At 38.1% G+C, this 27,697-nt stretch overlaps 1 protein-coding gene across 1 annotated transcript; it reads left to right on the plus strand.

Annotated features, from left to right (window-relative positions):
* The first annotated feature begins 2 nt into the window (after positions 1-2).
* On the plus strand, positions 3-27,483 carry ttll11 (tubulin tyrosine ligase-like family, member 11). The gene is made up of 9 exons (XM_056243826.1): positions 3-634; positions 9,492-9,591; positions 12,868-13,001; positions 14,115-14,690; positions 14,901-14,996; positions 15,778-15,893; positions 20,998-21,234; positions 22,924-23,030; positions 26,346-27,483. Exons 1-9 carry the CDS (start codon positions 104-106, stop codon positions 26,615-26,617), a joined length of 2,169 nt encoding a protein of 722 aa, XP_056099801.1. The 5' UTR covers positions 3-103; the 3' UTR covers positions 26,618-27,483.
* The last annotated feature ends 214 nt before the right edge of the window (positions 27,484-27,697 follow it).

The raw sequence follows: 27,697 nt of genomic DNA on the forward strand, positions 1-27,697 counted from the left end.
TTAGTTTGGGCAGCACCAGCTGGTCCATGTTAGCACCTTATGCTAGTAGATTATCCTGACATATTCACCAACCTAAATGAGATAACAAACCATCCGACCATTAATGAACACTATGAGCGATCACTATGAGAGAGTGAAGATTGAGCTCCAGCAGATGAATGCGGTGGAGAGCGAGGCCGCGGCCGACGAAGAGCAGCTGTCCCCGGCCTCAGTGTCTTCAGTCCCCGCTGACGCCTCCTTCGCGGCTCGGAGAGACCTCTCCAGAAGTAGCGGCAATGGGAGAAGTCGGAGTAAAAGTAGGAGCAAAGCTGACGGTCAAGAGAGACAGGTGAACGGCAAACTAATGTCAGATCTGACGCCACAGAAGTCAGACTATTCACAGGAAAAAGGACATAGCCGTGCGAGCAACGAGCAAAACATTAAAGGTACGTTAAGTCTTTTAAAGGGCAAAACTGCGGCAAACGGTCACGTTGAGTCATGCCAGAGACAGACAGAAGGGAAATGTGAGCACCATGGGAAAGAGGACGGGAGCAAGGTGGCCAAAAAGAGGAGAGCTGTGACGGTGGACACCTCCAAAGCGAAGACGTCGCTCGAAGCGCTGAAAATGAGCATCAGACAGCTGAAGTGGAAAGAGGTGAGAGCACCCCATATGTTCTTCTGACGCCTGACAAACTTTGACTTACTTTTTATTTAGATTTTATAGTATGCCACCAACCATTGATAAGGAAATTCTTGGATTTGGGTTTTTAAAAATTAATTATTTATTCCATTAATTTTAAAGTAGCCTGGCTTGACTTAGCGGATTTTAAAGGGGACATCATGAAAATCTGATTTTTCCGTGTTTAAGTGCATAATCGGGTCCCCAGTGCATAGCCTACCAACCCAGAAAATGTGAAAAGTGACAACCTTTGTAGAAAAGGTTTTGGTAAATTGGAAAAGTAACTTTGTTTTGGTAAGCCTTTCTCTGCAAGCATGTCAAAAAATAAGCCAATCAGATTTCGCTCCCCTTCTGACGTAGGAAGGGGATCTTATTATAATATTACCGCCCCTTAATCTGCACGTTTCCACCCACTGTGCCGCCATTTGGTTTTCGCAAGTGACAACAGTGTAACCAGTTCTAATGCAATGGCAAAAGTTCGAGCAAAGCCTGCCATCTCTCGCTCAGGCTTCAAGTTCATCCTTGTGGTATTTTGACCAAAAAATGTCACATGTGTCTTATAAGGACCTCAGGGAACTGTGTCAACTTGTGTAAAAGTTAAACATGATGGTACATGCAAGTCGGTGAGATAAATCAGTGTAACTCCACAGCAACTACATGTATCCAGTCCACTAACCATTCAGAAACGTTCAGGTGCAGTCTCTGTCTAAAAGTTGCAACCTCTTCCTGAGTCACTCCATAAGGCTGCACTCCGCTAGTTATTTCTGAGATTTTGAGTGAGATTATTCATGTGTTTTGTTATTGCCGGTGTTGTGCTGAATTTCGACTCCCTGCCAAATTATTACCCCCTTGTTGAAGTCAGTACCTGATTGCCTAATCCTAACCCCACCCCTAATCCTAACCCCTCCTCCAACCCTAACCCCTCCCCCACAACTAATCCTAATCCTACCAAAACTAGGAGGTAATAATTTGGCGGGGGTCAGAATTCGGCACAACACCGGAGTATCTGAAGCTCGTGTAAATCGGCTCTCTTCTGAACGGAGGCAGGGAGCAGCAGCTCATTTGCATTAGGGCTGTCACTTTTGAGAAAAATCAAATTCGAACGGATATCGAATATCAAGCAATGTATTCGAATATATTCGAATATCTACGAGCCCCGCCCACCCACCCAAAAAAAAAAAAAAAAAAAAACCCACCGTAAAGGAGATCACACATTTATTAACAGTCTGACAGTCATAAACAGGACTCAGGCCTGTCTGAAATTTTTTTTTTTGACTTAATGTTTTAAACAGCAGGTTTTCAACTTAATCTATATGAAGTGCCAGTATGCATAGCCAATCACAAAATTAGGCGCTACATGGGGAAAAACTGAAGCGGAACAGCACGGCACAAACAATAACGTGACAACTTAAACAGCAGCAGGAGTAAGGCCTATATAGCCTAGCCTAATTCATTTCCTAATATTGTTTGCTAGAAACACCAATTTATCAACTTGATCTGGATCAAGTGCGGCTCTCCTTTTATTGACGATGTTCTCCGCGGTGGAGAACACGCGCTCGGAGCGCGCACACGTGCCTGGCACACATTTGCGCGTCTTTGCATGGACCCTTATAATCGGATTGACGGCTCAATCGGACTAAAAAACCTTCATGTAAACACCTTAATCGATCCGATGGTTTACTCCTTTTGTAATCCGATCGAGAGAACATGTAAACACTTCATCGGATTGAAAACCGAAACTAAAAGGACTGCGCATGTGCAATGACGTTTTACGCACGGAGCGAGCTGTTCTTCCTGTTGAATAAAGTGTCATATAAATGAGTGTTCCGTTATTAAAAAAATCTCATTTCACTGTGAAGTTAAGCAGGACAACGTCCCACCAGTGCTTGTTTCAGATTCTAATCCACAGACGACTGGTTTTGGGCGCGGGGTTTTACTGCGTGATCAACAAGCAGCACGGCAAATCATGCTTATCGTCTCCAAATCATGACCAGAGACGGATAAATATTAAGTCTGCTGTTTAAAACAAATAAAGAACCGATAGAGGAGAATAGTTATGCGCGAACAGCGGCATATTCGTGCAGTGCGCATGTCAAAAAAATCAATTCCGATTTGAATCTTGTGACATATAACGCGCACATTACTTTATGTATCGTTCATGTAAACACCGTGTTCGGATTCATCAATCGATTGTCCATTTCCAGACACTACTTTTTAGATGAGTTGGGGTAGAAATTGTCCGCTCAGGCTGGCCGTTCTGCGCGTTATATCTTCCATTTTCAAAACAGGGTGGCTATTGGCTATTATTCGCTTGATTTGGTCATGAGCTTACGCTACAATACGTTTAGAGTGCCAGCTACTGGATGAGATGGCAAACAATAAAATAAAAAACAAACGGTCTAAATCATAGACTGTAAAAAATGCGCTAAACATGGCATTTTAAAAACCGGTTAGTTTATTTATAGTTCGATTACGGATATTTCACGTCATGTTCGAATGCATATTCGAATAGCGAATAAAAAGTGACAGCCCTAATTTGCATTTAAAGGGACACACAAAAATGGCGCATTTTTGCTCACACCCAAAAAGGAGCAAATTTGACAAGCTATTAATAAATGATCTGGGCGGTATTTTGAGCTGAAATTTCACAGACACATTCTGGGGACACCATAGATTTATATTACATCTTGTGAAAGGGGGCATAATATGTCACCTTTTAACTATCAATCAATAGAGCTGTTCAGTTTGTAGTTATAAAACCCGGAAACAATTAGTACTTTTGAACCAGTTGTTGGTTCCCTGAGGAATTTCCTTCCTGGGGTTTTAAACATCAGTTTTTGATTTATCAGTAAAATAAGGTCTGTCTTTAACTTTATTAGAAGAGACTTTCACGTTTTGTTCTAGAACACATTATACAACAAGTTGATGAATAAGGACTAGAACCACAAGGATGTGAGTTAATGTGCTTAACAAATCAGGCAATTGTAGTCTTTTTAATGATAATAATAATAATAATAATAATAAAAACGTTAAAGTTTTAGGTCTGACTGTGTAATTTATGTTGAACACATTTTTTTTTAATGATTGTTAGAACATAACGTCTGGTTAAGAAATGTGTACTGTCTTAAAATTTTATTTTTCAGGCTTGGTTAAAAGTTATAGAAATGTTATAAATTCTTAAGTACATTACTATAACGAATGTATATTTTTGAGTTATGTTTTTGAGTCTAAAATATTTAATTGTCTTGGTATTTCTTTCAAAACCCGTAAGACAAAGTGATTTCTAATTTGAGTACTACTGAATGCATCAGTCAAAAGTCAAACCAATTCAAACATTTATTTGATTGATTCCTTAGCAAATCAGTCTAGCTATATATTGGTCATAAAATGTAAGAACCAGTGGATGCAACACTACCTGTACAGAAGCTTAACTGCTGCAATATAAAACTAGTATCAGTTTTAATCCTACAGTTATCCCTGATGTCACCATAAGCTCACCCCTCAAGACCCTTAATAGACTTACTGCAGGAAGTATAGATCTTTCATTTGCCCTTCTTTTATTCAAATGATGACCTACAAGGCTGAAATACACTACACAACTTTTGCATTGATTGGCTAGTGTATGATGGGCACAGACTAATCTAGTATCACAGACTAATCTAATATTTTGAGCCAATTTTAAAACACATATTGCTTAATTTGCTCTGTGTCTTCTAGCAACATGGCACATGTTTCTGTATAATTTTGTTGTATTTGGAACGACTTATAAGACTTGTAGTGTGTGATCTTCAGTCTTTTAATGTATGATGGCAGTTTTTCCTCTGTAACTGTTTTCAAAGTCTGCAATTGTATGATGCCTATTGTTTGGAGCCTGATCAGTCGTGTAGTGTATTCAAGTCTTAATTTGTCACTGAAAGATCTCACTGTTCCAAATATTTCAAAGGTAAACAATTCTGCCTGGAATTGCTATACTTTTTAATGTATCTGTTATTCTGTGTTTCATAATATTTTTATAAATATACTAGATGAATCCATTGGACGTATCTGCAGTTTGTTTAGGCTCCCACAATGTAATCAAACACTTACTCATGGCCTGTAGGCTATATATTTCAACAGACATTACCAGTCTTTAACCTTGTCCTTCCACACTTGACGAACACCCGTATTTGGTTACACTCGACCGTTTGTGTGAAGTCACTGCATTAAAAAAAGAAATGCTCATAAATACATTGATAAGCTGTCAAACTATACCATGCATGAAGTTCTGTGTGGTGCACAACACCTGGCAGGCTGGAGGTAGTGAACGGTCCTGCTGAATGAATGTCTACACCCCATTCTACTCAACTCCACTGGAATATTATGAGTCTTTGTAATTCAAAGCTGCCTTGTTAAAGGTCGGTTTCAAGTTTAAGCGTATCCATTATACCTTTTATCCTGTCTGCTACAACAAAGGCTGATTCAAGGGCAGGAGGAGTTCCCTCCTGCAGGTTTGAAAAGTTTTGAAGACTATCATTTCTTGAAGTTATTTAGAAACATAGATCCAAAGATCAATTGTGGCAGTGAGAGACAAAGTATGATATAAACTGTAAGCGGTTGAGTCTAAACCAAACCCTAATCGTAACTCTATAGTAAGTGCATGTAGTTCATTAATATTACTCAGTACTTATTTGAGTGAGTACAATGTAACCAAGTCACCTCAAATAAAGTGTAACCAAAATACTCGCGTGCGTTATGTCTCTGATAGACAGCATGTTGAAGCCGCTCAGGCCGGCATTTTCACCCTCTTCTCGAAAAGCGATGACATGACTCGTTCAAAACATCTGTAGGTAGTTTGGGTGTTCCAGGAAAAATGCAGATCCTGTTTGTGAATAATAGTGAAAAAACTGTTTTTAAAACTGTTGTTCCATTATTAAGCAGATTTTGACTTATTAACTGGTAGTGTTGTAAATATCATAAAGGGTGACACTTTATTTTGATAGCACACTTTTAGACAATCTACCAACTAAGCAACTTTGCAACTATGTCAACTAACTCTAATAAATTTGCAACTACATGTCAACCAACTGTCATTAGAGTATTAGTATACTGAGGGTATAGGATTAGGGTTAGTAGAATAAGTTGACATCTTCTTGAAAGTTACTTACAGTTGATGCATGTATATGTATGATATATGTGTCTTCAGTGTCACATGATTCTTCAAAAATCATTCTAATATGCTGATTTGATGCTCAAGTAACATGTATTATTATCAATGTTAATAACAGTTGTGCACGTTCCCCCCCCCCAGGATTCTTTGATGAATAGAAAGTTCAAAAGAACAGCATTTATGTTAAATAGAAAGCTTATACACTACCATTCAAAAGTTTTGGGTCAGTAAGGATGCGTTAAATTGATCAAAAGTGACAGTAAAGACATTTATAATGTTACAAAAGATTATATTTATGTATTATATAACAAATGCTGTTCTTTTGCACTTTCTATTCATCAAAGAATCCTGAAAAAATCTTGAGCAGCAAATCTATCTATCTATCTATCTATCTATCTATCTATCTATCTATCTATCTATCTATCTATCTATCTATCTATCTATCTATCTATCTATCTATCTATCTATCTATCTATCTATCTATCTATCTATCTATCTGTCTGTCTGTCTGTCTGTCTGTCTGTCTGTCTGTCTGTCTGTCTGTCTGTCTGTCTGTCTGTCGATTGATCGATCGATCGATGGAAATAAAACGTTAAAACTCCCTTAGTGAGGAATGAGGAAAGTGCTTTTCGAATGGACAGTTCTGATTAATGAAATGCATTGATGATATAGTGTAGGTTGAATTAAAAAAAAAATTTCTCTAAGTTTGGAAGATTTTGGCACACAAGTTTTATTCTCATTGTTTCGTGACAGTTTCACGTGTCTTTGCTAAACAATTCCAAGTAACTTAATTTAGTTAAGGCTAAAAGTGATTGGATTGAAAAGGCATGTCCCCATTTCCTGACCTGCTCCACTGCAACTCTGACAGAGCGTTAGAGTCTTTGCTAACCCTACTGGGAGCAATACATCATGATGCATCAAACTAATTTATCAAACAAAGCTAACATGCTAATATTTTGACAGAATTTTTTTTTTTTTGTGTGAAATTCTGAAATCAGTCTTAATAAAGATAATTAAGAACTAGCCATTAGTGCAGTCACTAACAATAAGTGCTGGTGGTCACTAAATCTGACAGATGTGTCAATATTAATCCAAAGAAGGCATATCTAGTTGAACTGCCCAGTTCAGTTTTAACTGCCTCACTATTTATTAAAACATAATGCAAGAAGTAAAAAAAACAAACATTGTGTTTCAAGAGGAAAAAGGAATGGAGACCATTTTCGTTTATGTCAGTTTCATGCAGTGATCTATCAAAGTCACATGTGGGCATTAGTGCTGCACAAAACTGCTGTACTTCAGATTAAAGCAACTGGAGTGAGTAAAGGTCACTTGTTAATTGTTCTGGTCCGGCCTGTAATGTCTGTGTTTTTGAACACACACACACACATACATATGTTGGAGAGAGACAGCGACTGAGCATGGTCCGCATGTGATCAGCCGTGTTCACCTTGTGCTTCTCTTTGGGAGTGTTTCAAGCTCTGTCTGGCTGCCCGTTTTGATCCTGTCAGTGTCTCAATGGCTGTGTCCGAAATCTCCAATCAAACCACTACTCCCTAACCCCTATGTAGGGGGTAGGGAGTAGAGCACTATATAGTGAGCTCACCAGCATAATAGAAACACCACTTTTGAACACTACTCGATCGTCTCTCGGCGCCGTTGATTAAACGCGCCATCATCTGTCAGCTGGTGCCGAGCCAGCTCTGGGCTAAATAGATTTTTTTTTTTTTATAAATACATTACATTATATTGAGCTTATTTCTCCAAAATTGTCAAATTAAAAGTCATTTCTGGCCGTTTCTGTTATAATGCGTTACTCCGCACATGATTATAACTTATAAACATAAATAAAATTAATACACATATTTAATATATTTTCATTTTCAAGATGATGCTGATAGGTCTTTTACGATCAGCGCAATGCATGATGGTATGTAGGGCTTGGGTTAGTGACCATCGGTTGTACACTACTTTTCAAAATGCATTCTGGGATACATTGAGTGGACTATATAGGGTATAATAATCATCACTATACATTCGGACAGCACTACAAAATGGCGAGCTTACTATTTAGTCCACTATATAGTGAGGAGTGGGAGATTTCGGACACAGCCAATGATTAAGAAAATCAGGTTTAATTGTGGATAGTACTTGCAATGCTGACGTTGTTTCGAGAGGATCGATCCTCACATAAAAATATTGATACCGGATTTTACAACTAGTGATTTTCTTCTTATCTTGGTGGAGAAATAATGAACTGATCTCTATTTGAATGAGAGCTGATATTGACCGATACACTTATTACAACACATTTAACTGTGTCTTAGTGTGTTGTAATAAGTGTATCGGTCACTTATTACAACACACTAAGGCACAGTTAAATGTGTTGTTTATTATGATGGGTTTATGTGAAGATTATGTGAAAATAAAACTTTTAAAGTTATTATAATATTTAGCCTGTTAAATGCTAAAAGTATGGCTTTCAATTAAACTGTTAAATGGCTATAATTACTCATTTCATCCTCAGTAACAGCATTCAGTGATACGGCCTTCATAGTACTTAGTAAAAATATGCCATTAAACAAATTAACATCTTTATGTTGTTTTTATATTAATGTAAAGAGATTAATTTAAGAGATTCAGTGTGAAAATATGTATTACAATATGAAATATTACATATTTTAATGTTGGGTGCTATTAATCATGATTAATTACAGAAAAATATATAGTGGCAGCACTAGTGGGGATATTTTCACAACTGTATACCTGTAAACCTGTGGGAACTCCTAATCTGATCACAGATTTCAGGTTTCCTCTGTGCACCAGGTGACCAATATAGGAACACCTCCTCACACTCCATTAGCCTGTTAAACAGTGACATAATCCCCCCAGAATACAGCTCAAGACAGGTAACCTAGCCTATACTAAGCACACTACCTGCATCCTGATTAGTGTCCTTGATCTGCATCACGCTCCGCACACACTGTAGCCTAGTCACATATACAGGGTCTCAGAAACGTGATCAGTGTAAAGGCCCGTTCACACCAAGGACGATAACAATAAAGATATAGTTCTAAAAATCATTCTCAATATTAAAGAATAGCAGTTCACACCACAGCTATAATGATAACAGCACAGAGAAATGATATATTTGGAATCACTTTTAGAACAATTTTATCCAGCTGATGAATGATAAAAACACTGACAGCCAATCAGAATCAATCCTGCTACAATGAGCTCGAGAATTTAAAGTGACAGACAAGCACATGCTTAGAATAAACAGAGTGATATCGTCTGCTGGTGTGGACGCTAATATAGTTATCTTTATAGTTATCGTTCTTGGTGTGAACGGGCCTTAATGGACCAAAATCTGAACCAGTGGTCTGACCACATGAGCTGCAATGCATTTTCACCTTAGCTGTAAATTAATGATGGCACATATCTAAACAATGCCTCTGTAACTGACACTGTTGCTGTTGTAGAAGTATTTTTTACTAAAGTTGTTTACTAAAATAATTATTGAAAAAAGACTCCTGCAGAACTGAGCTGTTGTTATTTTGGTAGTTAGTCGTAAATGTATTGTTTTTTGTATCCTTGTCAAAAGTAGGGTATGACATGTTTATTGTGTTGTGATTGATAGTTCTCCTCCTGTACTTTGCCTCAATTCTCTTCTTTCTTTTGATCCTGCAGTTTCCGATAGGTAGGCGGACAGCCTGTGATATCTACTGGCACGGTGTCTCGTTTCATGACAATGAGAACATCGTCTCTGGGCAAGTCAACAAATTCCCAGGTAAACTTAACGACATGTAAAAGTAGGTCTTTAGAGATATTGTCATACCCTCCAGCGTTTAAAAAAAAAAGTTGCTAGCCAGTGCTAGCATTTTTGAGAATCACAAAACTTTCATAGCCCCCAGAATATTTTGTTGTATGAATATATGAACATTCGATATATTAAAAGAAAGAACCGAGCCTCTGCTTAAAACAACAACAACAAAAAAAAACTATTAAGCTATTCTAGGTTCATGCTTTCTTTTTTTATCAACACTTGAACACAGTTTCATAAAAAACAACATTTTGAAAAAAAAAGCTGAGAAAATCGCGGACTACAACGTGCATAAGCAATGATTTTATTGCTTGTTTCTGCTCCTTTTTTTTGCCTGTGCTTTGATCAGGAGATTCTGTACTCTTTCAGAAGATGTGTAATAGCGCCCTCTACCGTATAATAGTGAAAACACGGAAAGCCGGAAAATTCCGTCAATGGTGGGGAAACGGTGTCTTATAAATGACGGTAAGTTCCGTCAATAGTGGGGAAAGAGTTAATGAGGACACTACTATTAGTAATTGGGACGGTTTCATTTTGAGTCATTTTATTCTTATTCCCACTCTGATAATATCTTAAAACTTTAAGAAAATTATAAGAATTTAAATGATGATGGGATCAGCTATTAAAAGGTCATTCAATCATAATTTTAAAACCAGAATGGTATTTGCTTTCAAAATGGTTAATCCGGTATTACCGGAAGGCAGGTGGTGCTATGCTGTAATTTTTGCTCCACAATTATCTATTTGAACTAAAAATTAAACTAAAAAATAAACTGAATTGACTGAAAAATAAAAAAATCAAAGGAAATAAAATTATTAATTCAAACACAATGATTAGTTCTGCCAAAAATAAAGGAAACATGCAGTGTGGTGTTAGAGTAGAGAACATAGGGAAATCAGCAACAGTGCACAATATATTTTTTCTACATGTTGTTTTAGACTAATTTAATTTGTAGTTTTTTAGGCTCACTCAGATGTGGGATATTTTCATTTATTATTACAAGCAGGTATCATATTGTTCCTTACCATGGCAACTGCTCATGTGCTTGCTTTAAACACGATATTAGCATAATATACCGTGACAAAATACAGTGAATATCTAAATAATAGCTTTGGTCATTTAACCTGGCAAGAGTTAACATTCAACATTAAACAATCTCTTTAAAGCATATGAGGCTGTTAAAACAGGGTTGTTATACTGTTGTAAATAAAGATCAAAACAAATGATTGGAAAACAGTTTCAATGTCATGAACTGATATAACAATATACACTCACCGGCCACTTTATTAGGTACACCTGTCCAACTGCTCGTTAACACTTAATTTCTAAGCAGCCAATCACATGGCGGCAACTCAGTGCATTTAGGCATGTAGACATGGTCAAGACAATCTCCTGCAGTTCAAACCGAGCATCAGTATGGGGAAGAAAGTTGATTTGAGTGACTTTGAACGTGGCATGATTGTTGGTGCCAGAAGGGCTGGTCTGAGTATTTCAGAAACTGCTAATCTACTGGGATTTTCACGCACAACCATCTCTAGGGTTTACAGAGAATGGTCCGAAAAAGAAAAAACATCCAGTGAGCGGCAGTTCTGTGGGCGGAAATGCCTTGTTGATGCCAGAGGTCAGAGGAGAATGGCCAGACTGGTTCGAGCTGATAGAAGGGCAACAGTGACTGAAATAACCACTCGTTACAACCGAGGTATGCAGCAAAGCATTTGTGAAGCCACAACACGCACAACCTTGAGGCGGATGGGCTACAACAGCAGAAGACTCCACCGGGTACCACTCATCTCCACTACAAATAGGAAAAAGAGGCTACAATTTGCAAGAGCTCACCAAAATTGAACAGTTGAAGACTGGAAAAATGTTGCCTGGTCTGATGAGTCTCGATTTCTGTTGAGACATTCAGATGTTAGAGTCAGAATTTGGCGTAAACAGAATGAGAACATGGAACCATCATGCCTTGTTACCACTGTGCAGGCTGGTGATGGTGGTGTAATGGTGTGGGGGATGTTTTCCTGGCACACTTTAGGCCCCTTAGTGCCAATTGGGCATCGTTTAAATGCCACGGCCTACCTGAGCATTGTTTCTGACCATGTCCATCCCTTTATGGCCACCATGTACCCATCCTCTGATGGCTACTTCCACCATGTCACAAAGCTCTAATCATTTCAAATTGGTTTCTTGAACATGACAATGAGTTCACTGTACTAAAATGGCCTCCACAGTCACCAGATCTCAACCCAATAGAGCATCTTTGGGATGTGGTGGAACGGGAGATTCCCATCATGGATGTGCAGCCGACAAATCTGCAGCAACTGTGTGATGCCATCATGTCAATATGGACCAAACTCCCTGAGGAATGCTTCCAGCACCTTGTTGAATCTATGCCACGAAGAATTGAGGCAGTTCTGAAGGCAAAAGGGGGTCCAACCCGTTACTAGCATGGGGTACCTAATAAAGTGGCCGGTGAGTGTATATAAGTATATATATATAAAAAAATCTAAAAACATTGGATCACAAAGTTGAGTGATCTGACCTGTTGGTGTGGTTGAAGACGTCCCACTGATTTGGGCATGGAGTGATATTTCAGTAAGGTCAGACACATTTACTGTCCTGTGGTTCTGATTCCTGTGGAAATAAATATGCCGTTTCTTGTTTCAAAGATCAGTGTTCATCTTCTTTCTTTAATTATAATTACTAAAACTGAAACTAAGTATATAAATAAACAAAAAATATGAAATATAATAAAAACAAAACAGAAATACAATGATAAAATTAAAATTTTAATAAAAACCAGTACTAGCTTTTATCAGACACATTTTCTTTGAAATAAGGTTAGTAAGTAATGTTGTGCTTACTTTTAGAGGCAGGTTCTCAATCATATGATGAGTATTGATCACTGGACTGTTCTAGTTTTCAGCAGTGGAGTCATAAAGGAGTCTCAAGGGCTGCTGACTCATGGGTTGGATGTGATATGGCTGTTTTCATAGCTGTATTGACAGTTGCTTTCACACAGACAGCATTTCCAAGCTGTGTGCCAGTGTGTGTGCTATGAAGCTATTGAAATCAAATGAACAAGTGATTTAATGAAACTGCTGGGAAATAGGGAAATCTTTTTGAGAGAATAATGTCCCAGTAGGGCCATAGAATGACGGGGAACTGCAGCCATTCTCTGACCTTTGTACAGTTTCTCTAAGACTTCACTCTGTTTTCTCATCAACTGTCCTGTTCGGTCAGCAGGAATGATAGAGATGCTGCGGAAGATAAACCTGAGTCGTGCCGTGCGCACCATGCAAGAGCTGTTCCCGGAGGAGTACAACTTCTACCCACGCTCCTGGATACTGCCCGAGGAATACCAGCTCTTCTCCACACAGGTACAAGCTCAATGAAATGGAGAGACAAACTCATGCAACTTGATTAGGACATGGTATTAGACTCTAGGACATTTACAGGAGCCACATCTTCTTCTTGCTAGATACCTAGTCAAAGTCTATTCTATTTGCTGTCGTCCCCTGCAGTGTTTCTCTCAGTGGTGTATCTATAGGTAGATTGCTGTGGTAGTAATTGGTCAGGACAGAATCACAGTAAAACCAGGTTAAGCAGTTTAGTGGCCACTGGCCAGAAACAGCTAATTGTGAATGACAAGTTTGTTACAGGATTTGCATCTTCAATCCCCTTCTGCATGTCACGGTTAGCTGCGTGCTTCATTTGCTCAGATGAGCTGCTTAAAGGGGATTCTCTCTTACACTGTCCGGTTAAATCAATTTAGTTTAAATCAAGTTTTTACTCTTTATTTCTCTATTTGAGATAAATTATTAGTTGTTTATATTTATTATTACATGTACATGCATATTTTGTTTTGAGCCTGATTGAGGCAAGACTTTAGAAATGAGAAAAGCTGCAGAGGGCAGCAAAGATCTGCAGGAGGTTCTTCAAAAAGGGAGCAAAAACAAATATTTGCTAATGCATTCTGTCTGAAGAAAACCATTGCATTAGTTGGAAATATGAGGTTTAGTTTACTAACCATAATGCTATCAGTGGACAGTCACGAGCACTCACTGCCTTAAAAAAAAAGTATTACCTTTTTAGCAGAACAGTTGGATCAATATTGTTTTACTTTGTTTATAATCTTGAAATGTGTTATCATTCAGAGCTCTTTAACCGGAGACTGCTAAATACTGTTCATGTTAACCATTTCAGACCCTCACATTAGAAAGACAATGATTTTGCTTTTATTTATAGTTTTCTCAAAATAACTTGCATGAAATTTACGTGTATTTCAGAATAGTCCAAAATAAAATGATTAATAATGTTAAATTAAATGATCACTTTTGGTTGATTATAATTAAGGACAGAATTTAGAGTAGTAATAAGGGTTAATTCTTTGCAGGGATGGCAAAAGGCTTCTTGTTTTTTTTTGCAAGCATATTTGAAAAACAAATGACTGTGCAGCTTTTACTTTTGTCATCTTTTTTTCCCCCCTCAAGATTCGTCTCCTGAAGGATAACGATTCAACCCTCAAACCCACTTTCATTGTCAAACCGGACAGCGGATCCCAGGGCGACGGCATCTACCTCATCCGTGACCCTGCTGACCTTCGGGCTATCTCAGGTTCTCAGATCAAACAAGCCGTTGTTCAAGAATATATCCAGAAACCCCTGCTCATCGATAAGTTGAAGTTTGATATCCGCCTCTATGTTCTGGTCCGCTCGTTGGAGCCTTTAGAGATCTACATTGCTAAAGAGGGTCTGTCCAGGTTCTGCACAGAACCCTACCAAGAACCCAGCCAGAAGAACCTCAGTCATGTTTTTATGCACCTTACCAACTATTCCCTTAATGTGCACAGCGGGAACTTTGTCCACTCCGACAGCTGCAGCACGGGCAGTAAACGCACCTTCTCTAGCGTTCTCTATCGCATAGCATCTAAAGGAGTGGACATCAAGAAGGTCTGGTCAGACATTATTGCTTTGGTTATCAAAACAGTAATTGCACTTGTGCCTGAACTGAAGGTGTATTACCAGGCAGATATACCGCCTGGAAAACCAGGACCGACATGTTTCCAGGTATATTTGCAATGAATTCTTTTGTGTTTGTGATGCGGTTTGCATTTAGGTGTCCTACATATAGGTCATTCAAATGCGAAAAATGAGCACACACCCATATGCTGTTAACTATGTTTTTCCTTCAGCAGGCCACCCCTAATCCTCTGCAAATCGCTGGTTTTCGAAGTCATTAAAATCTAAATAACAGAAGATGATGTGTCCCAATTTTAGATCCTGGGCTTTGATATCCTGCTGATGAAGAACTTGAAGCCTGTTTTACTAGAGGTCAATGCCAATCCCAGCATGAGGATTGAACACGAGCAGGAGGTGAGGGTGCAGATGTTCTTTGAACATGATGTGATTCAAATAAACAGGTACTTTATAAACAGTACTGTGGCAGAACTGTTGTAAAGATTATAGTATATATCATCATGGTACATGTCCAAAAAAAAACATGCTATACACTACTGTTAAAAAATCTGGGGTCAGTAAGATTTTTTGTTCAAGAAATTAATACTTTTATTTAGCAAGGATGAATTAAACTGATCAGTAGTGACAGAAAAGATATTTATAATATTATATAAGATTCATGTTTCAAATAAATTCTGTTCTTTTGAATTCTTTCATTCATCAAAGTATCCTGTAAAGAAAAAAAAAGATTGTGTATATATCATGGTTTTCACACAAAAACAATCAGCACAACTGTTTTCAATATTGATAATAATAAGGAATGCTTCTTGAGCATCAAATCAGCATATTAGAATGATTTCTGAAGGATCATGTGACACTGAAGACGAGTAATGGCTGCCGAAAATTCAGCTTTGCCAGGAATAAATGACATTTTAAAATTAAAATAGAAAAAGTTTTTTTTTTTAAATTGTAATAGTATTTCATAATAGTACTGTTTTTTTCTCTATGTTTGATCAAATAAATGCAGCCTTGCTTAGCACAAGACAAACCAACCAACAAAAACTAAAAGTTTTTGACTAAAAACATAAGAGTCTTACTAACCCCCAACAAACATTGACTGCACTTTTGTTTACAGACTGAGGATGTAAACATGAGTTTGTTAGTATGCTGATTATTGACGCCATACTGTATGTTACAGGTGTCACCTGGTGTGTATGAATATGTACCGAGTCCAGTAGATGAGGAGGTGAAAGTGGGTGTGATCAGAGACACGCTGCGGCTCATGGACCCCGCTCAGAGGAAACAACACGTAACGTGAGTCATAGGCTTGAAGACTTTTGAGTCAGTTGATGGTGCAGTGTGTATTTGTGTGTGCATGCCTACCAGTGCATGTTGTCATCTTCGTGGAGCTGAAATAATGGCTTGTTGAGCTGCAGTCATAAGCCTTTTAGATGGGAAAATTAAATTCAGGAAATCCTCTGATGGAATTTATCACTTGTGTGGCCACTCTTCCCCTCTCTCTCAGTCATGGAAATGCGGACGGCCTCGTGCCCCATGAGCGGGATTGTGTCTCATGCATTCATCCTTTTATTGTAGCTCATTGTACACGGCCACACTTCTACACTTTAGTGTCTGGGCCTGGGGGGAAATAAAAGTCAGGCTGCCATTGTTTCCGAGGAAAGTGTGGAGTCAGCTCAGAGTTTAATTGAGACGTGAGAGTGGAAAAGACTCTGTGTGCACATTTCTGTTTAATATCTGCTAATTTAGCCTTTAGATGTGCCTTTTTTATGATCTAGCACAGTTGTCTGGTTTGTGGTGTTTAATCATGCTTTTCTTTCTCTCTGTTTTCAGTTCTTGATTATGAATAAGTCCTTGAATTATTCTTACTCAAAACTGCCAAGTATGTGTGTGTGAATATATATATATACAGTGGTGTGAATAAGTTATTACCCCCATGCTAAAGTTGCCTAAAAAGAGGAATAAAAAAATCATCTTTTGGAAATTGATCTTAATGCCTTAATTAGAAAAATGAGGAAAAATCCAACCTTTAAGGACACCAATTTTCTTTATGTATGAATAATGTATCATAAATAAATAAATGTTCTTCCTTAAAATACAGGGTGCATAAGTCAGGCCCCCCCTATGTTAAATTCCCATAGAGTCAGGCAGATTTTTATTTTTAAAGGCCAGTTATTTCATGGATCCAGGATAATATGCATCCTGATAAAGTTCCCTTGGCATTTGGAAATAAAATAGACCCACATCATCACATTCCCTTCACCATACCTAGAGATTGGCATGGGGTACTTTCCATAAGATCATCTTTCAATGCAAATCAAACCAGCTATTAGGCTAACTGAAATAACACCATGCCAATCTCTAGGTATGGTGAAGGGAATGTGATGATGTGGGATATTTTAATTCCAAAGGCCAAGGGAACTTTATCAGGATGCATATTATCCTGGATCCATGAAATAACTGGCCTTTAAAAATAAAAATCTGCCTGACTATATGGGAATTTAACATAGGGGGGGCCTGACTTATGCACCCTGTATTTTAAGGAAGAACATTTATTTATTTATGATACATTATTCATACACAAAGAAAATTGGTGTCCTTAAAGGTTGGATTTTTCCTCATTTTTCTAATTAAGGCATTAAGATCAATTTCCAAAAGATGATTTTTTATTCCTCTTTTTAGGCAACTTTAGCATGGGGGTAATAACTTATTCACACCACTGTATATCAATTATTTAGTACTGTTCTGAGGAAACTTTTTGACAACATCTGGAAGATAAAATAACTTAATTTTCACTCATTATCTTGTACTATTGGTTCTTAATTGTTTCCCTCTCAACCACAGTCTTCATTCTTCAGTCTCATTCTTCAGAAATCATTCTAATATGCTGATTTGGTGCTCAAGAAACGTTTTCTTTATTATAACGGATGAAAACTGTCCTGCTGCTTATTATTTTTGTGATAGCTGTGATACTTTTTTTCAGGATTTTTTTATGAATAGAGTTTAAAAGTATAGAATTTATTTTAAACAGAAATCTTTTGTAACATTAACTGTCTGAACTGTCACTCATTCAATTTATTGCGTTATTGCGATTTTGTTAATTTGTGTGATTTCATTTATTTTGTCTTGTGAAACATTTACATATGTTATGCAGATTCTTCTGGGCAGCAGTAAATGAAAAAATATACAAGTTGTTCTTATTTAAAAAAATAAAAATAAAAAAATTGCTAAAAGTCTTCCAAACTCTGTAAAGGCTATAATTTTTTTTTTTTTTAAACGTACTCAGTAATACTTCTAGACTTCTAGTTCTTACAAGGAGTATATTAGTATGCCATAAATACATTTACAAACAGTCTCCCCTGTAGGAATGTCTCTTATGGTCGAGCAAACAAACTCTTATTGGCACAAAAGATTGAATGAATAAAATAAATCAAGGACACTCCGAGAGAAAGTTCTTCATGCTCAGTCACAATCTCTTTCATCTTATAACCTCATTCAAGTCAACCTGAAATAACAAACCTTCATCAGTGACGGTCTGAATCTACATGCCGTGATCACAAACTCTTCTGATTCGCTTCCTTTGATGCTTTTTGAAGCTATGGTGTCCTGAGTACAATTGTCACGGCTAATGCTGACAAGTAGACAGTCACTAAGGCTTTACGAAGCCAGAATGTCTTCACTAGTGTTGTATAATGACAGTCTATTCCTCGCAGAGTTCTCAGTTATATTTGTGCTGTTCCTCTACTAGTGATGTCGATCATGTGTCTTGTTGGACCAGTTTATCTTGCGCATTTTCAGAGGCTTCTGTGGGAAATTAGCTCAGATGACCCTGAGGCGATTCGATGTTTCGATAAATATGTTAGACATACAGTATCTTATGAGATTATATTAAAAGTCAAGCCATTTTTTTGGCTGTTTATAGAGCCTCCGGCAGTCACAGAGACAAGTGTGATATCTTCCAGGAAACATTGCAGGTTCAGTACAAGTTAAGGTCAGTCGACAGCATTTGTGGCATGTTTATTACTAAAAAATAAAGTGCGTGCTTTATAAAATTATAAGCTTCAAAGAATAAAAATGAATACCATGGTGCATGTACAAACACATAGTAATACCTTGGTATTTTGAATACGTTTTTTTTGTCAGTGGATTTTACTAAAAAAAATTCTCCTTAACATTTTGAAGAACATGTTGAAATGATTTATGTCGATTGTATTAAGTTTGTGAAGCAGAAAAAAACACTCAGATGGTGTATGTGCGTGCTAAAGGTTGTATGTGAGAGAGAAGACTCTTCCTGTCTTCAAGTAAACCTATTAAGTGTGTTAGTAAGTCATGTCAGTGTCATTAGCACTTTTACCCTAAGTCTCGAGCCACAACCTTCAGGTCAGAAGCCATGGAAGTGCATCTACTTAGACTAAAAGTGCAGAGTTACTTACATCAGAGCTGAAATGCAGTCATCTACACACAACAAACTGCTTTTGGTTTCTCGGCCATCTGGGCTCAGTGCACGTATGAGAGGACTGCAGTTCGCTCCGTTGGTTTTGTGATTGTTAAATAATTGTTTTTCATTATGTTGTCCTGGGGTAAGTGAGAGAAAGAGGGGTCTAATGAGAGAAAATTGTAAGGCTTGTGGTTTGTGATGCTATTCACTGAGGATTTCTTTTTATTTTTTATTTAGTTATTTTGGTTTGAAATTCTCCATTCTCCTACTTGACAGATTTTCTTTGTTTATGCGTAATGCTGTTATCACAAAATCTTGTTTAGCTGTTTCTTATGTGACCTTGACTTTTTTTCCTCATCTAGCGTCTTAAATGTGACAAAATATAAAAAGCGATAGGAAGAGAGAGAGAGTAACTTAGTACAATATATATTTTATTGCATAGGACACCAGTTAAAATGGTTAAAGTTTGCGTGGTTATAAAGTTATCAGTTTTACATTAAAGTTTTCACTATTACAATTTAAAAACAAATTATTTGTAAATTGTATTTTAATATTTCTTTTTTGAATGCTTTATTAATTTTTCTGTTACTTGTAGAAAATATATAATTGTAAAAAAAATTGTCAAAATTTGTGTGTATATATATATACACACACTCACCTAAAGGATTATTAGGAACACCATACTAATACTGTGTTTGACCCCCTTTCGCCTTCAGAACTGCCTTAATTCTACGTGGCATTGATTCAACAAGGTGCTGAAAGCATTCTTTAGAAATGTTGGCCCATATTGATAGGATAGCATCTTGCAGTTGATGGAGATTTGTGGGATGCACATCCACATCCGTTCCACCACATCCCAAAGATGCTCTATTGGGTTGAGATCTGGTGACTGTGGGGGCCATTTTAGTACAGTGAACTCATTGTCATGTTCAAGAAACCAATTTGAAATGATTCGAGCTTTGTGACATGGTGCATTACCCTGCTGGAAGTAGCCATCAGAGGATGGGTACATGGTGGCCATAAAGGGATGGACATGGTCAGAAACAATGCTCAGGTAGGCCGTGGCATTGAAACGATGCCCAATTGGCACTAAGGGGCCTAAAGTGTGCCAAGAAAACATCCCCCACACCATTACACCACCACCACCAGCCTGCACAGTGGTAACAAGGCATGATGGATCCATGTTCTTATTTTGTTTACGCCAAATTCTGACTCCACCATCTGAATGTCTCAACAGAAACCGAGACTCATCAGACCAGGCAAGATTTTTCCAGTCTTCAACTGTCCAATTTTGGTGAGCTCTTGCAAATTGTAGCCTCTTTTTCCTATTTGTAGTGGAGATGAGTGGTACCCGGTGGGGTCTTCTGCTGTTGTAGCCCATCCGGCTCAAGGTTGTGCGTGTTGTGGCTTCACAAATGCTTTGCTGCATACCTCGGTTGTAACGAGTGGTAATTTCAGTCAAAGTTGCTCTTCTATCAGCTTGAATCAGTTGGCCCATTCTCCTCTGACCTCTAGCATCAACAAGGCATATTTGCCCACAGGACTGCCGCATACTGGATGTTTTTCCCTTTTCACACCATTCTTTGCAAACCCTAGAAATGGTTGTGCGTGAAAATCCCAGTAACTGAGCAGATTGTGAAATACTCAGACCGGCCCGTCTGGCACCAACAACCATGCCACGCTCAAAATTGCTTAAATCACCTTTCTTTCCCATTCTGACATTCAGTTTGGAGTTCAGGAGATTGTCTTGACCAGGACCACACCCCTAAATACATTGAAGCAACTGCCATGTGATTGGTTGATTAGATAATTGACATTAATGAGAAATTGAACAGGTGTTCCTAATAATCCTTTAGGTGAGTGTATATACCGCTGCTTCCTCAATTTAGAGATTCAATGTTGCAGGTCTACACAAAGGATTTTGTGTGTGTTGAGTTTAACCTTTTGTTTCTATGCCAACAGTTTAAACACGGGGGGCGGTTCACCAGAAGACGGTATTGCTGTGGAGACAGGAAGTGATGAGAAAGAAGGCTTGATGGATTCTCTTCCAACTTTGTGTTTAAAACAAGTCTTCCCCAAATACACCAAGCAGTTTAATAACTTGCGGGCCGTGGAACGCATTGCTGCCATTTTCCTGCGCTTCCTTGGTGTCAAAGGAACCATGAGACTGGGGCCGACCGGTTTCCGAACCTTCATCAGGCAAGTCATTAGTTCCTTTAGTTCGACTGTTAGAGGATGGCAGTAGCAAAGCCAATGTTCTAACCTTCAAAGCAACATCTGTCAACATCTGTCACATGTTCAATCCAACAACAACCATTACATTGATTGACACAATTCTGCCTCCATAGAGCCTCTTAGTGTTTTCCATTGTCAGAATAAGGCTACATTGAAGTGTCACGTACAGTGTTGTGTGTGTTGTGCGTTACAGTAACATAACTACTTTTTCGGGTAAAATGTAGTGTAACGCGCTACTACTGAAAATTTTCAATTCGGCGCAACCTTACTTTTCCCAGGGACAGATTTGACAGCGATCTCCGTCATTTGACAGATTTGACAGCGATCGCCATCTCCGTAGTGAACGCGCCTACAGAGAGAAATGCACATAATGGATTACATAATCAGAGAGTAGCCTATTTCTTTTCCCTTTGAATTGTTTTGTTTAAAGACATTTCAAGCTTTCTATATATAGATATATTTCTCATGTCTGTGAGGCATACGCTGAGTTTCGGTTAATTTATGAAGAGATGCGCTCCAGTTCACGCGCAACAAGTGACCGTTTCTCCATGTCATGATTGTATTGTCTGCTATATTTGCTGCTTATTCATTAAATCCAGGCAATTGGTTGATAAAAAAATGATTAAAATTAAGATACAATTTATACAAAACGAAATTCACTTTAAAGAAAGGCTTTCTTCAAAACAAAACTTAATAAAGTGGTCATGATCAGAAATCATGTCTGACCCATTCAATGTCTCCCGATATATTGCGCATCCATCTTACTCATGCTGTTCACTTTTCATAATCAACATAGATGGAAAAAAAAAATATTATAATATTTTAACAAATATGAAACTAAATGCGCTTATTTAATGGCTACAACAACACGTATAGTAGGCTTAGACTCTCTATTTGTACAACTTGCTGCACATTCATTTAATTCTGCAACATTTATCAAGTTTACGGATAATTGTGCATGCATTCATTAATCATTATGATACAAAAATCATAATAAAGTAGGCTATACTATGTACAAAAAATCAGATGAGCCCAGAATATGATCGCAACGTGTTTAATTACACTTTTAATTAATTTTAATAATACATTTTCCTCCCATAGAAAACCATTATAAGAACGCTTAATTTGGCTTAATGCAGATTAGAATGTCCCCTTAATATGTCGAAATAACAAGATAAGTTTTCTTTTTTTTTCTTCACCATGCGGTTCAGGACTTCCATTGTATACAGCCTGAATATAATTGCTTCCAGAAATTATTTTTGGGGGTGCTAACGGGGTGCTTTGGTCTTTCTTGGGGGCTTTCTTTCTAGCCCCTCCCTAGCACCGCCCAATGCATATGCCTATTAACGGGCATTTCTTCATAAATATTAAAATTTTTGATAAATGCATTATGCATTTATGGCATTATGCATAGTAGAACTTTATGTAGGCCTACACATTTAGGAACAGATATTGGGTTCTGCCCAAAGGCAAGCAACATAAAGGTAACGTAAAAGTAACGAGTAACGTAAAAAGTTACTTTCCATATGGGGTAACTAAGTAAAGTAACGGATTACTTTTTTTAAGAAGTAACGAGTAACTAATTACACTACTTTTTAAAATGAACTTCCCCGACACTGGTCACGTACCACATTAATCGAGTGTCTCCTTTAGGAACTGCAAGCTGAGTAACAGCAGCTTCTCGATGGCTTCAGTGGACATCCTGTACATCGACATCACACGCCGCTGGGCTGGAATGCTCCCCGACTCCAGAGAAGCAGGCAAGCAGCCCACCGATCATGATGCAATTTACAGCATATCTTCACTCCCGAGGCTGACACACAATCAAAAAGCTGTTAAACAGCCTCCAATAAAAGACACATTTGCAACCATTCATCTTAGCGCATTTCCCCTCACATGCAGTCATAAATGAGATCGTCAGGGGAGATAATTGACAAATAAATTCACTTCTTCGTTCATTTGCCCAGTACTTGTAAATTGGAAAAATACATGGCCAATCAACTAATGCCACATAACCAAATTTTCAAGCTCTGCCTCAATCTTTCATATTTTAATTTCTTTAATGTTTTTTTTGTTTTTTTTTTTGCTTTCACATTGAAAAGATACTTTGGTAAATGGGAACATTTTGTGTGTGTGTGTGTGTGTGAGTGTGTGAGTGTGTGCGTGTGTGTGCCAAAGCTAATGTGCCCACAAGTAATTTCTGCTTTTAAATGAGCACTGGTAATATTCCTTGTGACGGTGCATTAGGTTAGGTCATGCTAGCATCGTTGTCTTGGAGGAACGTATGAAATGAATAATGCATGCCAGGCCTTGCTTCTCCTAATCAAAAGAGAGAATGAATATATACTTGAGTCTCTGAGCTCCTAAATGGCCAGAGTGGAATGACGTGAGCTGAATTCCAGAAGGTTGCACTGAATTTGGTCATTAGTGCCTTGCAGTTGGAAATCAACACACACACTCATAGAAGACAAACTGTGTGGGGAGAGGAAAGTAATAACTGGTGGATAAGGTTGATATTTATAAATAATAGAAGTAGCTGTTTAAAAGCGGTGGTGGGTCAGACTGTTTATCCCCGAGGAGGAAAGGGAGAGATAGCGCTGCCGTGATCTTCATTAATAGTAATACATTTACTATTGAGGAATGCTGACTGGACACTTGGACCGAATACTTAAAGAAGGAAGGATTTATCGGTCTTTGAGTTCCCCTCTTCACTCCTATCCATCCCAGAGCTCAGTCTGCTTCATTTGACAGGATAATGCGGAGTTCTTTAAGCGCTCCTTCATTTGTCTGCTTAATGAAACCCATTTTCTCCTTCTGGGAAACAGCATTGCTTTATTAATTGTCGCCATCCATTCTCAATGTACACATATTTCTGACCAGCACAGCATGCAGCCTCTGTTTTATTTCGAGATGTATTTCATCATGTACGCAGCGAGGGCTCATTAACGCTCAGTATATGTAGTCAGACAAGAGATCCGCATCCATCTTCAGGCTCAAACCCCCTAAGGGTTCCTGAGAACCTGAATATTTGTATTAACAGCAAGTGGCTTTCCATTGAAATGTGCAGAGAGAATTTCACGGCTCTCTTTCTTCATGTTTAAAATGTTCAAAGTTTCTGTTTAGACTAAAGCTGTCTGTATTTTTCTCCCTCGACTCTCAGGCTCAGATGTGACCTTGAGAATTCACTGCTGATGATTTGCACTTGCAGATGACGTTTTTTTAGCAGGAGCATAATATAGATTAAGTTTTCATCAGAGTGGAGATATGACTGAAACCACATACACTAAATAATACACAGATGAAGCCCCATTAATTAATAAACAAGCAGAAGGGGAAATCTGCCATATGTACACTTCTGATTAAAGCCTCTTACAACTTGGAAATAATGTCACTAATGACTCTTCTCAAATCTTTCATTCTCTTTTCAGTATACTATTTAAATGACAAATTACATGTATTGTCTTGTTTGGTTTGTATAGATTATTTGGTAACACTTTATTTTACAGGGTCATTGTTATACGTTACATGTATGGGCGACGAAGTTCCATAGACTTACATTGAAGGAGGGACCTGAGTCATATCAAAGTTGGCACGAAATGAAAATTCAGTCTTATTTTCTTAATGCATCGTATTGATCTTATTGCAAATGATTCATCCATGCAGGTTTCATTTTTTACTTTTTTTTGACCATGTAATTTTTAATCAATGTCATAACTGTCATAAGATGGGTCAAGAGGAACAGTTTCTTCGCACAGGCTTTTTCCCTCTTGTGCAGTACCCCACTTTTTTGTGCAATATCCTTGTAAATGAATTTAATTCTATTTATTCATATTATTATTCACAATTCTGTAAATGTTCATTATCTGTAAATGTTTATTCTGACTTAACTTATCTGTCTTTTTGACTTCGACAGTAAACTAACACTTTTGTACGTGGCACATGATTGTATATTTTAAAGGGGTCATATAATGCCATTTTTGTATAAGCTAGTATGATTCTTTAGGGTCTAAATTAAAAGTTTGTAATATACTTTAATTAAAAATTCTCATTAGTATTGTAAGAAAACACTTATTTTACTTGGTCAAAAACAGCTCTGTTTTCAGCACGCCGTTTCAGTGCATATGACTTTAAATGATAATGAGCTTTGGTCACCTCGCCTCTCTGTTCTATGCGTACACAGTGTATAACACAATAACCATAACGCGTTGTTCAGTATAAACGTGGGATTATGAATTATATTGAGAACATCATACATAGAAAACATGCCGTAATGTACCCTAAGTGTAAACCTTAGACGCATTCATTGTGAAGCGTGCAGCTAGCGATTTGCAAAGATTAATATAAATATTAATATAAAGTTTAATAAAACGTTACACTCATGAGCAGCTTCTTAGCAAAACCAGCTTTATACTGACCCTCCTTTATAAGCAGTCTGGTGAGAAATGATTCGCGCAAACATGAAAGCATTGACGTTGCTCGTGGGGAATATTCCCTCTAAAAACAAACTCAGCCACTGCGTCATTAGCGGTTCGGATTTAGGAACATTCAAATGACTGCTGGGTTCCTTATTACACCCAAGAACAGAACACCACAATCGCTTAGACGCCATTCTGCTCATAGACAGTGCTCCAGCATATCAACAATGACCGCGCCGGTCCGCGCAGACTATGATTGACAGCTCGCTCACAAGCGAGGGCGGGTCTGTGTTGAAACGTTGCTGTCGGTTGCTGTCAATCAACAATCGCGGGAGGGGCTTCCGACCGTGTGACGTCACAAGCTCAAACGGCTTGATTTGAGACCGGGGAAAACATATAAGGAGATTAAAACAAAAACACTGGATGGATTTTTATCATTTTATGATGGTTGTGTACAGGCACTGCCAACACACATTTCAGTACAATCAACTTGTAAAAGTGCATGTACCATTAAATGACCCCTTTAACTAAGGAAGCGATTGGTTAATTTTGAGTATCTAATAAAAGTAAGCACTCACTCTCTCTCTCTCTCTGTCTCTCTCTCTCTCTCTCTCTCTCTCTCTCTCTCTCTCTCTCTCTCTCTCTCTCTCTCTCTCTCAGGAATGTGTCTTCAGGCATTTATTGAGGCCTTCTTCTACCTGGCAGCACGCAGGTTCAAGGCTGTACCCCTGCGGGAGCAGGTGGTCTTGTTGCTGGAGGTGTGTGAGGGGGCACTCGAGGGGCAGAGCCACAGTGAGAAGCCACGGCCACACCGGTCACAACCAACTCAATCATCAGCGCCAAACACGTTCAGTTCCCCAGCACTGACACGCCGACACCATCTACGGCAACAGCCGATGCAACTCTCTGCTAAAGCAAACACAGAGAACTGACAATCTCACACATACAAACAGTTCCATGACTTCTGAGGAATGTCCAGTGGGCAATGCCATGTGCTTTTGAATAAATAAACAAGAATAATGAACCCAATATCATCAAATATAGAAGCCAGGATAGATTCACTCTCTGTGCAATAGCTTTAAGTTGAATTGTTTATACACAGCTCAGATAAAGATATTTCTTTCACCACACTACACAGAAAAAATGTAACAGAATACATTCATGTGTGTGTTCTGATGCCAGTACACTAACACTTAGGCACTTGTTTCAGTGCTAAATGAGTGGACAGCGTGTGTGTGAGCATGTGACTTGTGCCACGTTGCTCCTATATGCTTACCTTCAGGTAATGTGGGTAGTATTTGTGTGAATCAATCACTGCAGGGATAAGAAAGCATCCTTGAGAAAATATCCCAGGGATTCAATGTTTCTTAAAGGGAAGGGATGCTGTCGTAACACCACTTCACTTCAGAAAAGCAGCTAATTATCTCAAATGGCCACCTTTAACTAGGCAGAACACGCTGGCCTTTCGTTAGGGAATGTTGTTAACACCAGGCATGGCACCAAGTGCACCCAAAGTTTACGAAGTTGTGTTTTATTTATAACCATAGAGATTTATTATTTATTGTTTTTCACTTAAGTCATTTACTGTAGCTTTACTGAACTGCTTGTAGAAATTATGATAGAAGGGAAAAAAGGGGTTTGCTGTGGTTTAATGCAAGAGGACATCTCACAGGATTAGCACATATTTACACAGATCATTTAATATCACATTGCAGCTGCAGGCATCTACATATATACACATTAGGCTTGACTGAGATGCACTTTTTATGGTCATGAATAAACATTGCATTTCAAACAATACACTGTATGGTTTCATTACACTTCTTCAGTTGTTCTCAGTATATACACACACACCCTTTCCAAAGTGTGGGATTGGTCTTTTTTTTTTTAAATGTGATACATTTTGTCTTATTGATGAATAGAACACTCAAAACAACAGCATGTATTTGAAATAGAAATCTCCAGTGATATATTTATTACTAACCCAATAGTTGGCTTATGTAACGTCATAC

The sequence above is a fragment of the Rhinichthys klamathensis genome, unplaced genomic scaffold, assembly GCF_029890125.1.
Source record: "Rhinichthys klamathensis goyatoka isolate OS25496 unplaced genomic scaffold, OSU_Roscu_1.1 h1tg000850l_1, whole genome shotgun sequence".
In the NCBI taxonomy this organism is placed as follows: Eukaryota; Metazoa; Chordata; class Actinopteri; order Cypriniformes; family Leuciscidae; genus Rhinichthys; species Rhinichthys klamathensis.